General features: G+C 39.2%; 2 protein-coding genes across 2 annotated transcripts in view; one reads left to right on the plus strand and one right to left on the minus strand.

The window, feature by feature from the left end:
• The window catches only part of LOC109486570 (coiled-coil domain-containing protein 93-like), a 12,621-nt gene extending 8,656 nt beyond the window's left edge, over nucleotides 1-3,965 (minus strand). Inside the window, exons 1-7 of the mRNA XM_019790417.1 lie at nucleotides 3,871-3,965; nucleotides 3,462-3,575; nucleotides 3,194-3,288; nucleotides 2,701-2,812; nucleotides 1,930-2,085; nucleotides 1,396-1,493; nucleotides 346-379 (exon numbers count right to left, since the gene is read on the minus strand). Coding sequence (XP_019645976.1) covers nucleotides 346-379; nucleotides 1,396-1,493; nucleotides 1,930-2,085; nucleotides 2,701-2,812; nucleotides 3,194-3,288; nucleotides 3,462-3,575; nucleotides 3,871-3,954 — 693 coding nt within the window. The 5' untranslated portion in view covers nucleotides 3,955-3,965. The remainder of the gene's footprint in view (nucleotides 1-345; nucleotides 380-1,395; nucleotides 1,494-1,929; nucleotides 2,086-2,700; nucleotides 2,813-3,193; nucleotides 3,289-3,461; nucleotides 3,576-3,870) is intronic.
• A 449-nt stretch (nucleotides 3,966-4,414) lies between these two features.
• On the plus strand, nucleotides 4,415-13,718 carry LOC109486573 (UDP-glucose 6-dehydrogenase-like). The gene is made up of 10 exons (XM_019790421.1): nucleotides 4,415-4,608; nucleotides 7,323-7,469; nucleotides 8,793-8,916; nucleotides 9,623-9,723; nucleotides 9,857-9,970; nucleotides 10,281-10,467; nucleotides 10,733-10,872; nucleotides 11,171-11,291; nucleotides 11,649-11,731; nucleotides 12,437-13,718. The coding sequence occupies exons 1-10, from the start codon at nucleotides 4,516-4,518 to the stop codon at nucleotides 12,764-12,766; spliced, it is 1,440 nt and encodes a 479-aa protein (XP_019645980.1). The 5' UTR covers nucleotides 4,415-4,515; the 3' UTR covers nucleotides 12,767-13,718.
• The last annotated feature ends 275 nt before the right edge of the window (nucleotides 13,719-13,993 follow it).

Raw genomic sequence — 13,993 nt, forward strand, 5'->3', positions numbered from 1 at the left:
GGGGGGGCATTAGAGCAGGAAACATGATTTATAATAATAATAAATGGTTTTTATTGTCCAAACAGTACCCGTGCAGTCGGCTGAATTGATGCAGGGTATCACATAATAATCAATACAGATCACAACAATCAAATAATAATACACACATGATACACATATTTGTTCCACAAATTTTTGTATATCAGACCAAAAACAAGAAAATCACATCAGATTTTAATAATTCATTCAAGAGAGCCATTCAAAAACACAGTAATAATCTTGAGATATCATGATTCTTATATCATGATAACAATTTTGATCATGATTGAAAATCAATCAAGAAAAGAATGACCTGTTCTCACTTACTTTATCTGCCTTTTCTGGTCTATAGCCATACCTCCTGAAAACACAAGATCGTACAGACAGTTTTACTTACTTTGAAAACACAACAAGGAATATGAAATTCAATGAATGATGTCCAAAATGTATTTATAGCTATCTCAAGCTTCCAATGGTAGTATACAAAGCACTACACAATGCCATTTTCAATGAAATGAATATCCTTCTATTCATAACCTTAGGCTAGACCAATTTAATTTGTTGGTTCTCGGATTTTTTCATAAAAAATATGAACTGACAGGGCGAAAAAAAATAAAAGTATAAACAGGTTTAGGCATGCTACCGGTATTATAGCTCCAAATGCTATGAGCCATGAAGTCAACACAAAAGGCTGGATTAATATTTCAACAATGAATGTTTAAACTTTCAATCAAACCACTGCATTCATAAATGGAAAAACTGCAAGAACTAGGAAGAAAAGGATCTTCCTTAACTGTTGGGGGCAAAATATGAGCATTTTTGAGTTGATTCAGGACCAGAATCTTTTTTTTTCTCAAATCAGAAAAAAATGAAGAGGCAAATCCGACAGCCAACAAATTAAATTGGTGTGGCCTTACCAAACAAGAGACAAACATACTAGTAGATACAGAACATAAGATACCAGGGGTCAAATGTCAGGGTTTCCCCTAGAATAGCAGAAATGTTGGAGGAAGCCAAGACTCGTTTGGAGACAGAACTGAGAGAAACAGAACACAGAAGGGAGACAGCAATATACTGAATGATACAAAGACAAGGGATACAATTTTATAATATAATACATTACACGCAAACAACAGAAACATGACCATGAAATGACAGCACCATTCTGTAATCGCGATTGTTCCCTTTATTCAACAGAATAGAAAAATAGAGGCATAGAAAACTGTGATACCAGAGCAATAGTGGATTTTGCAGACAATGAATGACTAAAACTCTGCACAAAACATAACAGGCACACACACATATAGCACATGAATGTAAGTAATATACATTTATCATCATACAGCATATAAATGCATATATGTATGAAGTACTGACCTTCCATACTCCAGTAGAGTAGAATGCACCCGAGATTCCTCATCTAACAACTCAGAAACATCCTGTCGTTTGTACTGTCGGCGGGGCTGGTAACCAGTCTAGGAGACAACAATATCTGAGTTTCAGGTGAAGTTTATTGTTGAGGTCTGCAGTTTGAAAATAGATTGCTAGAGGGAGCTTCTCCCTGCATGAACGAGTGTTTCAGAAGAAACCTTGACTGTCCAGTGTACCCACCTTGACTGCAGCCAGTGTGGCCATGGACTGTTCCTTATGAGAGTCAAACTCCTGGTCTGCAGTTTGAAAATAGATTGCTAGAGGGAGCTTCTCCCTGATGGACGAGTGTTTTTAAGAAGAATCCCTGACTGTCCAGTGTACCCACCTTGACTGCGGCCAGTGTGGACATGGACTGTGTTCCTTATTATGAGTCGAACTCCTGGTCTGCAGTTTGAAAATAGATTGCTAGAGGGAGCTGCTCCCTGATGAACAAATGTTAGATTTGGTGGAAACATTTCTGAAGAAACCCAGTGTACTCACCTTGACCGTGGCCAGTGTGGACATGGACTGTTCCTTACGAGAATCGAACTCCTGGTCCTCTGGCGTGCGGTGGTTCTTGTTGAACTGAGAGACGGAGAAGGCTCTGATCTGATCTCCCATCTCCTCTCGTGTCTCTATGGCCCTCTTAACCAGCCACTGTGTACCAATACATGGAAATAAACTTTTAATAACTGGATACTACTGCTAGTACTTTAACATTCTTCTACATTTTCTGATTTACCCACACCAAGTTAATCTTTTTAGTTCTAAGGCCACACCAATTTGATTTGTTGGTTAGATTCTTTCAGAAAAAATATGAAGCAACACACTCACACACTCACTGTCTGGTTTACTGTAGCAACAGGGCAAAAATGAATAAAAATAAAACCAGGGTTAAGCCTCCTATGATAGCCCCAAATGCTACCATAGGACTATGAAGTCAACATCCCAGACCGGTTTACAATTCAAACAATGAGCTTTAAACTTTTTGTCAAACCAATGCATTGAAAGATAGAAAAACTTTTACAACTAGGAAGACAAGAAGCTTTCTTCAACAACTGGGGCCAAAATACATGTGTGAGCATCTTGGAGTTGATTCAGAACCTGAATCTTTTTTTTTAAATCAGAAAAATATGAAGCGGGCGAACCAAAAAATAAAAAAAACGTGTAGCATAAGGTTCTTAAAACATGTGGATGAACTGGAAGTTCTAGGGAGTGAATAACGTCAGATTATTGATGCACAACAGAACCAACAAATGCAAGTCAACAAACCTGCACCACAGGGTAGATGTGGATGAAGTCCAGACCCTGGATCTGATGTGGTTCTATCCTGTGAGGACACTTCATCTTGGGCAGCACTGCCACAATCTTCTCTGTTAGAGCACTAGGGAAACATATGGATCATTTCTGAATGTTTTTCACACTAAAAGCATGATAGAACTTGCTTAGGGTTAAGAAAGCCCATCAACAAATTTTTGCCAAAATGAATAATATTGGAGTTCCGGTTGAGAGATACAGGGGAGGAAGAAATTTAAAATGGATGGAGAGCAAGATTTCTTGCTCGGATAACTGTTCACCCTGAACCAGGCGTCTGTCACCATAGTAACTATTGTTAGGGTACATCATGTTGCAATTACAGCAAGAGGGATTTAGGATCCTGTCACCATATATATGAATGTGTTTGAGTATGAACAGAGCAGACCATATGCAAAGGTAAACATTATGCATTTGCTTTGCAAATGTTACCTTTTTAGGTCCAACTTACATTTTCTGACCAATCGTTGAGTTCTCCTGGAACAGAAGGTCCACATCGAGGTCAAAGTTACAGGTCGTGATGCACCAGGTCATGCCCCCAACAACCTGGGTACAAAGGTCAAATGGCAAATGTCAAAAGCTCAACTATGTAACGTTATGTTTATTAGGAGGGGAATGAAAGCTATCTAATGACAATGCTCCTTCTGTACTTGGTGGCAGCGAGTTCCACTCTAAGATAGTTCTAGGAAAAATGAATTCCTTTAGTTCAAGTCCCTTACCTTGTCAAAGGGAGACAAGCCCTTGATCCTGGCCCTGAAGTACCCTGCTGCCAGTAACAGCTCAATGGTCTGGTCCAACTTCACCTGTTGTTCCTCATCCTCACGGGTTTCCACCTGTAAATAACAACAATAAACATCAACAACAACAATTGCACGGCACACATTTGTCAAATGACAAGACTATTTTTTCGTGAAATTTTCATTAGAAATCAACTGAGCTGCTCAGAGTTTATCATAAGAAATTTATTAAATCTTAATTTATATGCGACAGGACCAGTCCGGAAGGAAGCCTGCCCCCCCCCCCTCCAATAAAAAAAGCTTGTCTTTACACAAAATAGCACTGGACCTCCGTGAAACATAGTACTGACGGATTCCTGTGACCCTAATTTTATTTAATATTCACACAAACCTGGATTTCATTGCCTTCTTGGTCGTACTGAGGAGCTAGAACCTTGCTCCCCGCCCGGACTCTTCCTCCAAGTACTGTCGACATCTTCGTAGTCTTATGACTCCACCGCGAACAAACCTAAAACCATACTTATATCAAACCAGAAAATATACAAAGCAAATATATTGTACTAGAGAAAATATGTTGATAATTATGAGTCTTCATGTTTTTCTTTTTGCTGAAATAAGCTGTAATTTGTGATGATTTTGACTCAAAATCAGAAATTTGAGAGAAAAAAATGTGTAGCATTTGTATGCTGTATGTTTGGACAAGTTCATTAGTTGAGGGGGATGTAGATAACGTTAGAAAAATTGCACAAAAATCTCTCATTCTGCGGAAATTATTCATAACAATAAAGTTTGCGTCAATTGAGTTGAATATTATATAATTATTTCTGTTCATTTATTGTCGTTTCAACAATTTTTTGGGGTATTTTTGACCAAAGATTTCAGTGGTGGTGAGTGGAATGTGCAAGGGGAGTGTTTAGTGTCAAAGGTCGGTCCTTACGTAGAAAGCAGACGTCCCTTCCGGTTTCCAGTCATTAAAAGCAAAACCCCGCCGCAAAAAGGAGCACGTTTCTAACTTCTCTCACCAAACGACAAAGATATGACGACTATACGCAAGATTTGCTGTATCGGAGCTGGCTACGTCGGCGGGCCGACTTGTTCCGTGATCGCCTACAAATGTCCGGATATCCAGGTACGGAGCACATGTTTCTTCACTCAACATTTTTCAACTTTTTTATGTCTAGTAAATTATTACAAACAAGAGCTAAAAACGGTGGCCTATTTAGTCAATAGGCCTTTATTATTATGTGAAGACTAGTAGCTTACAAAACAAGCTAAAAACCTCACGAATTTGTACTTGAAAAGAAAACAGAGAAGTCGTTTTCATGTGTATGAAAATTTATTTTATAGTCCCGCTGTGCGTTTTAAATATCAACCGCAGCCACTAACGCATTTGCAGCAAAGCATTTGATCTGATTACGATTTAATTAAGTTAAGAAGTAAATATTTCGCGTTGTTGAATAGTAGAAAGGGCCTTCACACCAAAAGCGGACAAAGGTGACACTTTTCCCCACCCCTTTGTTATAACGTTACGTGATAATTAAGTTCCTGAATGACGTATGACCAAAGTCCCTCAGAAATGTCACACTTGATTGAATGGACGTCACCACATGTAGGCTTCCGTATACGCAAATTATGTCCTAATCTAATTATCACACTTAAACAATCTTTTGCTCTTTTGCTCTTTTCAAACTTGGCTTTACTTATTTTTTTTCCTTTCAAGATGCAAACAATTGGCAGTATTATGTTAATTTCATTGAAAAGTACAACGCTTTTAGTTACAACCAAGTTATAGTTTTGCTAGCGCCTGTCTTGCCTTGCCTTGCTCCTCTGACAGAACTTATTTGTTCACACCTCACTTGAAAACCTGTTTTTAATTCTTTCCACTCCAGGAGTTTGTCTAAGACCTATCTTGGGTTTCACCATATGGAAAGTCTGGCTGGATGTTTCTTGTTCAAACAAAATCCAAACCACAGCAATATTTTTGAACACTAGGCTAATGTTAATTGAAAAGCTTTCAAAACTGTGTTTTGTCCTTAACATTATAGTGAAAAACTAGTATTTTCATTGGTCAAAATTGATAACTTGATTTGTTGTGAAAGGCCAAACCATAAAGGGGGGCCCGTAAGCCATTTTCCGTAGAGCGTAATCGGCCATTTTAATTCTACGTAGAGCGTAGACGGACCGCTCTTCGCATTTTGCATAGAGCGTATTCGCCGTTTTAAGTCTACGTAATGCGTTGTAGCCACTTGGAATTTATCAGCGTAGAGCGTTGTCGGGACCCCCCCCCCCCCTTGCAGGCCCTCAGAAAGGTCTATCACCATAGCAATGGTGGTAATATTTGCTTCTATCTCCTAGGTGTGGTCAGAAAGTGAAAAGCTATGGAATGTCTGTGTGAGTCAGGTTTGGGTTAGGGCAGTCCCACCCAACAGAAACATTGCCTCTGTTATTTCCTGGCCTTGACTATAGTGAAACATCCTGTTTAACTGACAACTTCCTGCTGCATGATTGATTAATTGACATTGATTTGCTTGGTTATATCAAGGAGGTTTAAAATCATTGATTTTAAACCTCCTTGGTTATATTTGCTGGGACAGGTTAACTGAAAACCATTATTTGAAATCAATGTAAAAAAAATGCAGCTTATCCAAGAATCCATACCAAGTTAGAATCTAAACCATTTATAATTTCCAAGGAGATTTCATTGCTATGATAAAGAAAGTTTCAAAAATCTATGCTGTGATATATATAATTCTACTCTGGAATACACCAAAGACACACCTGGTAATACATTTGTAAATCTCTAAAATAGATGATGTTAATATAATATGTATCAAATAATATTATCAATTATCAAATATCAATTCCATAGATACCCAATCCTCATATTTTTCTCCTTAGGTTTTTCTGGCTACATACATGTAATGTTACTTAAACCTTACAGTTTTATAGAAAAAGATGGCACAGTTCTTTTGACTGACCTTCCTAACCAGTATTCAAATATGTACTAAACACAAGCCTGAATGGGCTTACTGTAGTGGAAAGGCTTATTTGTTTAGAATACAAACTGTAGTAACAAAAGTGACAGAAAAGTACACACCCCTTCTTCTTTCAGACCCAGCCAACTGATTCTTCGACATTTGGGCTTATCCATGCAATTTATTTATTGTTTACTGGTGCCCTCATTTAATTTTGATGTCAGAAGCTGCTGTCTAGATTGTGTGCCAGTATTGTAACCCGTTCAACAGGTCTACTGGTCAATGTGGGATTGCTTCTACTAGATGGATGCTACTGTTTTACATGTATTTGCAGCTTTTCAAACATCGTTTCTAAAGTTAATTGGTTAAATGTAGATGTACAAGTCACAGATACTGTCTATTGTTGACAAAGAGAGGTAGTTGTTGCTGCTATTAACAAGCAGAAAAGAAAAAAAGATTATAAGGGGGAAAATTAATGAAGCTGATAGTGTCAAGAATGATTTTGCACAGCAAAATGAAGAAATTATTGCCATTGAGCATCATTAAGTGTCAGCCTCCATAGAATATGTGGCCACAGTTTTGCCCAGACATGCCCCACAAACAACATATCTTGCTTAGAACTAAACCCTGGTAGTGCAGTGTTCGCTACAAAATTTTGGGGTAAAGATGACTCCCATTTTCCATTGGGAAATGTTAACTGAGAAGTCCCTTCCATATTTTGTATACTGTATGCCCTGGGACTTGTAAGTCCGGACCTGGACCTAAACCCCTGGAATTGAATCCGGAACTGGGTCTGAACGTGGGTTTAGGAACACAGCACTACTCTGAGGTGTATGATGATTTTCTTTTACGGTCTGTCCAACTTCAGGTAACTGTAGTGGACCTGAGCCAGTCCCGTATTGATGCCTGGAACTCGGACCAGCTGCCCATCTTTGAGCCAGGCCTGCAGGACCTGGTGGAAAACTGCAGGGGAAGGAACCTCTTCTTCTCAACAGATGTGGATAAAGCCATAAAGGTAATGACCTTAGGTCAAGGCAGGGCCTTGGAAAGGAGATCATGTTGTAGCAGAGTCAGTCTGTTTATAAAAAACACAACTCAAAAACGTAGGAATAGTCCTTGGTGTATAGCCTTCATCAACTGAGGACAAAGTACAAGTGCAGTAATGTTTTATACAAAATCTGGATGCAGATCAATCGTAAAATGTTGTTGTTTTTTTTCAGCAGAACCGCTAAACTTTAACATTTGTTAACATTTAGGACTATGCTGCATGCATGCATATGTAATTCTTGTACTAAATTCTCAGTTCGGAAGTTCGGTTGATAGTGCTAAGCCCTAGCCTATGCAACCCAAGCTCCGGGGGGCTCCCTAGTGGGCGGAAAGCAACCTTCTCTTGGCGGCTATGTAGGATGGCCGGCTATATTAAAATAACGCGTTAAAAAACTCTTCCCCACCGCCGCGGGGCCTGCAAAGGAGGCTAGGGGCTCCCTACATAGTCCGCCACCGGGGGCCGGCTGGATGTTGGGCGGCCGGCAAAAGCGATTTAATCAGGCTAGCTAAGCCCTATATCAGTTGATTAATTTTTTCATGTCTTTTTAAGACAGCTGTTCAAATTATATCAGCCAACTTTGTCCACTGACATTTGTGATTTTTAATATCTGTTCGGGAACGTTATGAGGTTGACAGTTAGTAGCTGTGTAGCCTGGTTACCAAAACTATTTTGGCTCCCAAGTTTTCATGCTCTCCCTGTTTGAAAAGTGGATAGCAACGCGGAAGCTAAAATAGCTTTGGTAACCAGGCTAGTAGCTGTGTAATACCTGTCTCATGCCCGTAGCCAGGGGGGTTCCGAACCCCCCCACAAGGCTAAAAGGTCCACTTTTTGGTCCACTTTTTATGTAAAGGTCCATTTTTGGTCCACTTTTTATGTAAAGGTCCACTTTTGGTCCACTTTTATGTAAAGGTCCAAGATTTTTCTTGAAAAGATGGACTGGAATCGTAGAAAAACTGCTCCCTTTGTCATTGAATAAAAATTTATCTCTGATTTTTTCTTGAAAATCCTCTCAAAAACGCACGAAATGCCATTTTAGAAGGTTCATTTTTCAAAATTTCCGGGGAGCATGCCCCCGGACCCCCCTACGGAACCTCGTGCCTTCGGCGCTCGCCTCGCGCCTACGGCGCTCGAGGTCCCCTCTAGCAGTGGGAAGAACCCCCCATTCAAAATCCTGGCTACGGGCATGTGTCTTAGAGAGCCAGTCACGATGTAGGTCCCTATCTTGAGACTTCCCACATGTATAAACCAGCCGGTTACATGATCCCACCTACATGTAATCTGTGCTTACAGGAGGCTGATCTTATCTTCATCTGTGTGAACACACCAACCAAGACATTTGGTGTGGGGAAGGGCAGAGCAGCAGACCTCAAGTACATCGAATCAGCTGCTAGGAAGATTGCAGATGTAGCAACAGGTAATACTTTTGGACTCACTCTTAAATTTCTTTGATATGACCAAAGAAAATTGGTAGATTTTGTACCCCTGGTGTGTTTCCTTGGTACTGAAATGGACATCGCTTAAATGAACTACTGTGTAAGTTTTGTACTCACTCTACACTCAGTTTTTGTACTATACTCAGTTTTTTGTACTACACTCTACACTCAGTTTTTGTACATTGTACTATACTCAGTTTTTTGTACTACACTCTACACTCAGTTTTTGTACTATACTCAGTTTTTTGTACTACACTCTACACTCAGTTTTTGTAAAACTGTTTTGTACTCACTCTACAGTCAGTTTTTGTACTACACTCTATGCTCAGTTTTTGTAAAACTTTGTTTTGTACTCTCACTCTTAACTCCAGTCTGTATCAGGAACAGGTTTGCTTGCTACTGATACTACTTTTTCTACAAAAAGAAAGAAACAAGCAGGCCATGTATGAACGTAATGATTGTGTAGATATTTCAAGTAAAGAACTGACAGGATTTGCTGAAACACTAGCCATGAAATGATGCTTATATACAAATACCTTTCTTGTGATTTAGATAATAGCTGGCAATGTGTTGCAGTTCTGTATAAATCAGCTAGGAGGCATCCCTGTGCCACACACAGTATTGCAAAACATCATACATATAGTACTAGTAACAGAGAGCTGTGTTTGTGTTTGTAAATGCCTTCAGGTACCAAGATGGTAGTAGAGAAGAGCACAGTGCCAGTCCGTGCTGCAGAGAGCATCAGCAGGATTCTTGCTGCAAACACAAGGGAAGATATGAACATTCAGGTAAGCATTATATTGGAATGCAACCTATTTTTAGGTGATCCTGTTTCTTGTTTGAATAATGGTATTGTGTAGACTGATTCAATCTGTGAAAACCAGAAAGGTTGACCCTTTTTTTGTTTAATTTTTTTGCTAGGTGATGTCCAACCCAGAGTTCCTTGCAGAAGGCACAGCGGTGAAGGATCTACTTAATCCAGACCGAGTGCTGATTGGTGGAGAGGACACAGAGGAGGGGCACAAGGCAGTTCAGGTAGGTCTCTGATTGGTGCATGCTGTTTGATTGACAAGTTTTAACAAAGGTCAATCAACAAATCTTTGCCAGATTGGGCCCAAGAATAACCAAATTCATGTCTAAGAGAAGAAAAAGGATACTCTTCCTTTTAGCTTTATGTTTCTGTATCACATTTAAAGCAATATGTAAGATTCACAATTTTTGTACTGTAATGTTGTATGATGTTCAGATCTAATAATGTACTTGTACATGGTGTCAGAAGTGGGATTTTGATGAATGAATTGACGTACAGTAGTGTGAGGGTTAACAATGACATGCTTCCTCCCAGGCCCTTGCAGATGTGTACGCCAACTGGGTTCCACGTGAAAAGATCCTCACCACCAACACGTGGTCCTCAGAACTCTCCAAGCTGGCAGCCAACGCCTTCCTGGCTCAGCGAATCAGCAGCATCAACTCTATCTCCGCAGTGTGTGAGGCTACGGGCGCAAATGTCTCGGAGGTGGCACATGCCATAGGTGGGGGATGACTGTGTTCAACAGATTTAAAAGCTTTGTTTGTTCTGTCAATGAGGTTGTCCTTACAGTACTTGGTTGTTTATTGATCTATTAACCTTCTCCCTGCTGCCTAATGTGGTAACCAATATAAATTTGGGGGGGGGGGCAAAAACAAAATGATCCAGTTTTAAAAGATTGATCTGTTATTAAAACATTATGAATCATTGTGTACACTTAACTTTTGTGCTGGAAAGATTATGACTAACTCATGGCTTTTCCCTCTCAGGCATGGACAGTAGGATAGGAAACAAGTTCCTGAAGGCCAGTGTGGGGTTTGGTGGGAGCTGCTTCCAGAAGGACGTTTTAAACCTGGTGTACTTGTGTGAGGCACTCAACCTACCTGAGGTGGCAGCATACTGGCAGGAGGTAGGAGGATAAACATGGGGGTTTTGTAGATACTAGTAACCTAGGAAGGTAGACAAGGGGTTTGCTGGAAGCTGTTTCCAGAAGGACGTATTGAACCTGGAGGATAAACATGGGGGTTTTGCAAAATCCTAGGAGGGTGGACAACCTAGGAGGGTAGACATGGGGCTTGGTGGGAGCCAGATGTAATGCCATAGGTTAAGAAGAATATACTTTATTATGTATCAACCTTCCTCTCACTAAAGAAGAAAAGAATTTAAATAATAATAAATAATAATAAATAATAATACCTTCCACACAGGTGATCAACATGAATGACTACCAAAGGAGGCGTTTCACCAACAGAATCATCGAGTGCCTCTTCAACACTGTCACTGGCAAGAAAATTGCCATTCTGGGTTTCGCCTTCAAAAAAGACACAGGTAGACATTTTTTATCTTACCAATTGTGAAGAATACATAACATGGACTTAAATGCACCCTCATATACATGTTCATAGTAAAATCTTTCTAGAAGGAATTACTTGTTTTTCTAAGTAGGAGAGGAGGTCCAAAAGTTTGTAGCATTTAAAAAAAAAACAATTTTGGATCATCAATATGAATAACCCATATAGTATGTTTCAGGCAAGCAAAATTTTTGGTCATGCATTGTGAAAGTGCACCATGTACCATTAACTTCTCTTCCATCTAATAAAAATCTTGCGATTCATATTCACAAAGAAGGAAACCCCAGGTAAACTAGGTGTGGTAAGATTTCATGTTTTTATTGTTTGCTAACAGGTGATACAAGAGAGTCATCTTCTATCTATGTGTGCAAGTACCTGATGGACGAGGGAGCTCACTTACACATCTACGATCCACAGGTAGGGACATTGTCCTGCCAGTTTATATGTTTCAACTCTGCTAATTCAAGCTGACATTTCCACTGTTGGGGGAGTGGCTACCAACCAGCTGTCAGCCAATCAGATTGCCAAAATCTTGTCTTCAGGTAGCTGATTGGCTTGTTCCAAATAAGGCAATCTCATTGACCGTAAACAAGACAACACTTAGGACAGCTTGGTCATTTTTCAGCATCCAAACTTAAATTAATAGTGACTAGATTTAATATCTGTCAGATATGTGGGTATAGGTTGCCTTGATCCAAATGTCTAGTTCTCTGTGCAGTAGATAGTATAGCTAGGTCTGGTTTTTCTGTTGTCCTGACTTTAGTTGGCCTACAACTTGACTTCATATGGTTCATGTAGTTTTATTTTGTTTTGCATGCAAAACATTTATTTTTTTTCATGTTCTTTTTATTTGTTGCTAACAAGGCTTACATCAAGGTATGTCTGAACAGAAGGCTTGCAATAAAGTTCTACATATGCCAGATTTTCTCTGAACTATCGTAATGAACTAGATTGGAATGGGAACTATTGCAGAGAGTTAATTGTCATGTACAAAATATACATGTACATGTATATTTTGCGGGAAGAAGGTTCAAATGCTTCATTGGCTTATGTTCTTTAAATCACAATCACAACAAATACACTAATGTATGCATGATCACTAAATGTTTTTCTTACATACAGGTGAAGAAAGAACAGATCCTCTACGATCTGAAGCAGCCAATCATATCCGACGACCCAGACCGCGTGGAGAAGTTGGTTACCATAGAGACCGACCCGTACAAGGCTCTGGAAGGGACGCACGCGCTCGTGGTGTGCACGGAGTGGGACGAGTTTGTGGCGTACGATTACCAGCGTATCTATCGCAGTATGCTGAAACCAGCGTTCGTTTTCGATGGTCGTATGATCCTGGATCACGCTGCTTTGACAGAAATGGGCTTCCAGGTGGAAGTCATTGGAAAGAAAATAAAAAAGCCCTTCTCAAATGGTAATCTCAATGGGAACGAATGCTAAAGGAAAAGAGAACAGCAATTTCAATAGATAGCTCACAAACATTGTATCACCAACATACTGCTATACACTATGTACAGAAAGTTGAAAATATTTTTGTAAACTGGGTTCACAGGGTTTTTATAAAGCACACATATAGGTAACATCTTTGCAACAGTATTTTTCAAATCCATGTTCCATTGATTTGTTGGGAAGTATTTACCTTTGGATCAGTAAAACTTCCAAAACTTGAAAAACTATAAGAATTAAAAAGTAGAGTAAGTCCGTACATGATTCTCACTATGAATTAAGAAGTTGTTATTAAAGTACAGGTAATAGCTATGAATCAAAATGGTCATAAATATTCATGACCATTGCTACTCATGATCATGATAAGTTGAATTGTTACCGTAAAAGGACCAAAGCTCTTATTTTCTAAACATTCCAATTGAATGAAGGCACTCAGTATAGGTGTACTCGACTAGTTTTTCTGACAGCTCAATAGAGTAAGATTCTATATTATTACGCCACTGAATTCTTGCGAAAGCCCTGTTGTTCATAGCCTGGAGTACAGCCTTGTTAGTTTTAGTCCGCTCCCCAAAATTGCAGAGTCCACATGACTGTGCGGCAGCCATGTTGATGATGATATTAGACCTCGCCTCTAAGGACCCTGTTCCAAATAGCCAATCACGGCGCTCAAAGTTAAACATATTTTCAGCAAAGACGCCTGCTGTAATGGTACCCAGTCTTGTTGGCGGGATAGCGGATCTTGGGGAGCAGACTAAAGCTAACAAGGCTGGACTCCAGGCTATGTCAAGATAAGAATGCCTACTCACAGGGTTAAAGACAGTCAAATAATGAGGTTACATTTTACAAACACTTTACAAAGCAATACAATTTGTATCTCTTTTTAGATACTATAGGTACAGTGTCAACATCTGCTATTTTATTTGCTTCGACAGCTATGACTCACAAGCTGCTACATGTAGATATCTATTTACAGTGTAGTAGACATACTTTATATTTACTTATTTTATATATTTTATTTTTCCTATATTTTATTCTGGTGTAGGTGCATACTAATATATTATTTTATTGCACAATTGTGCAAGAAACATAAGCTTAAAGTAACATTTTGCAAAGTATTTTTTGCATCGTATTTATGCATAAACCTATATTTTTTGTTTATGTCATTTCCTTTGAAATTTATCATTTATTTAGCATCATAATTTCAAATACAGGTAGGGAAAA

The sequence above is a fragment of the Branchiostoma belcheri genome, unplaced genomic scaffold, assembly GCF_001625305.1.
Source record: "Branchiostoma belcheri isolate BF01 breed outbred unplaced genomic scaffold, Haploidv18h27 scaffold81, whole genome shotgun sequence".
In the NCBI taxonomy this organism is placed as follows: Eukaryota; Metazoa; Chordata; class Leptocardii; order Amphioxiformes; family Branchiostomatidae; genus Branchiostoma; species Branchiostoma belcheri.

Coding starts and splice junctions, on each gene's coding strand:
- LOC109486573 (XM_019790421.1), top strand. CDS start 4,516: ATGACGACTATACGCAAGATTTGCTGTATCGGAGCTGGCTACGTCGGC. Junction 9,971..10,280: donor AGGGGCACAAGGCAGTTCAG/GTAGGTCTCTGA, acceptor GCTTCCTCCCAG/GCCCTTGCAGATGTGTACGC. Junction 10,468..10,732: donor GGAGGTGGCACATGCCATAG/GTGGGGGATGAC, acceptor TTTCCCTCTCAG/GCATGGACAGTAGGATAGGA.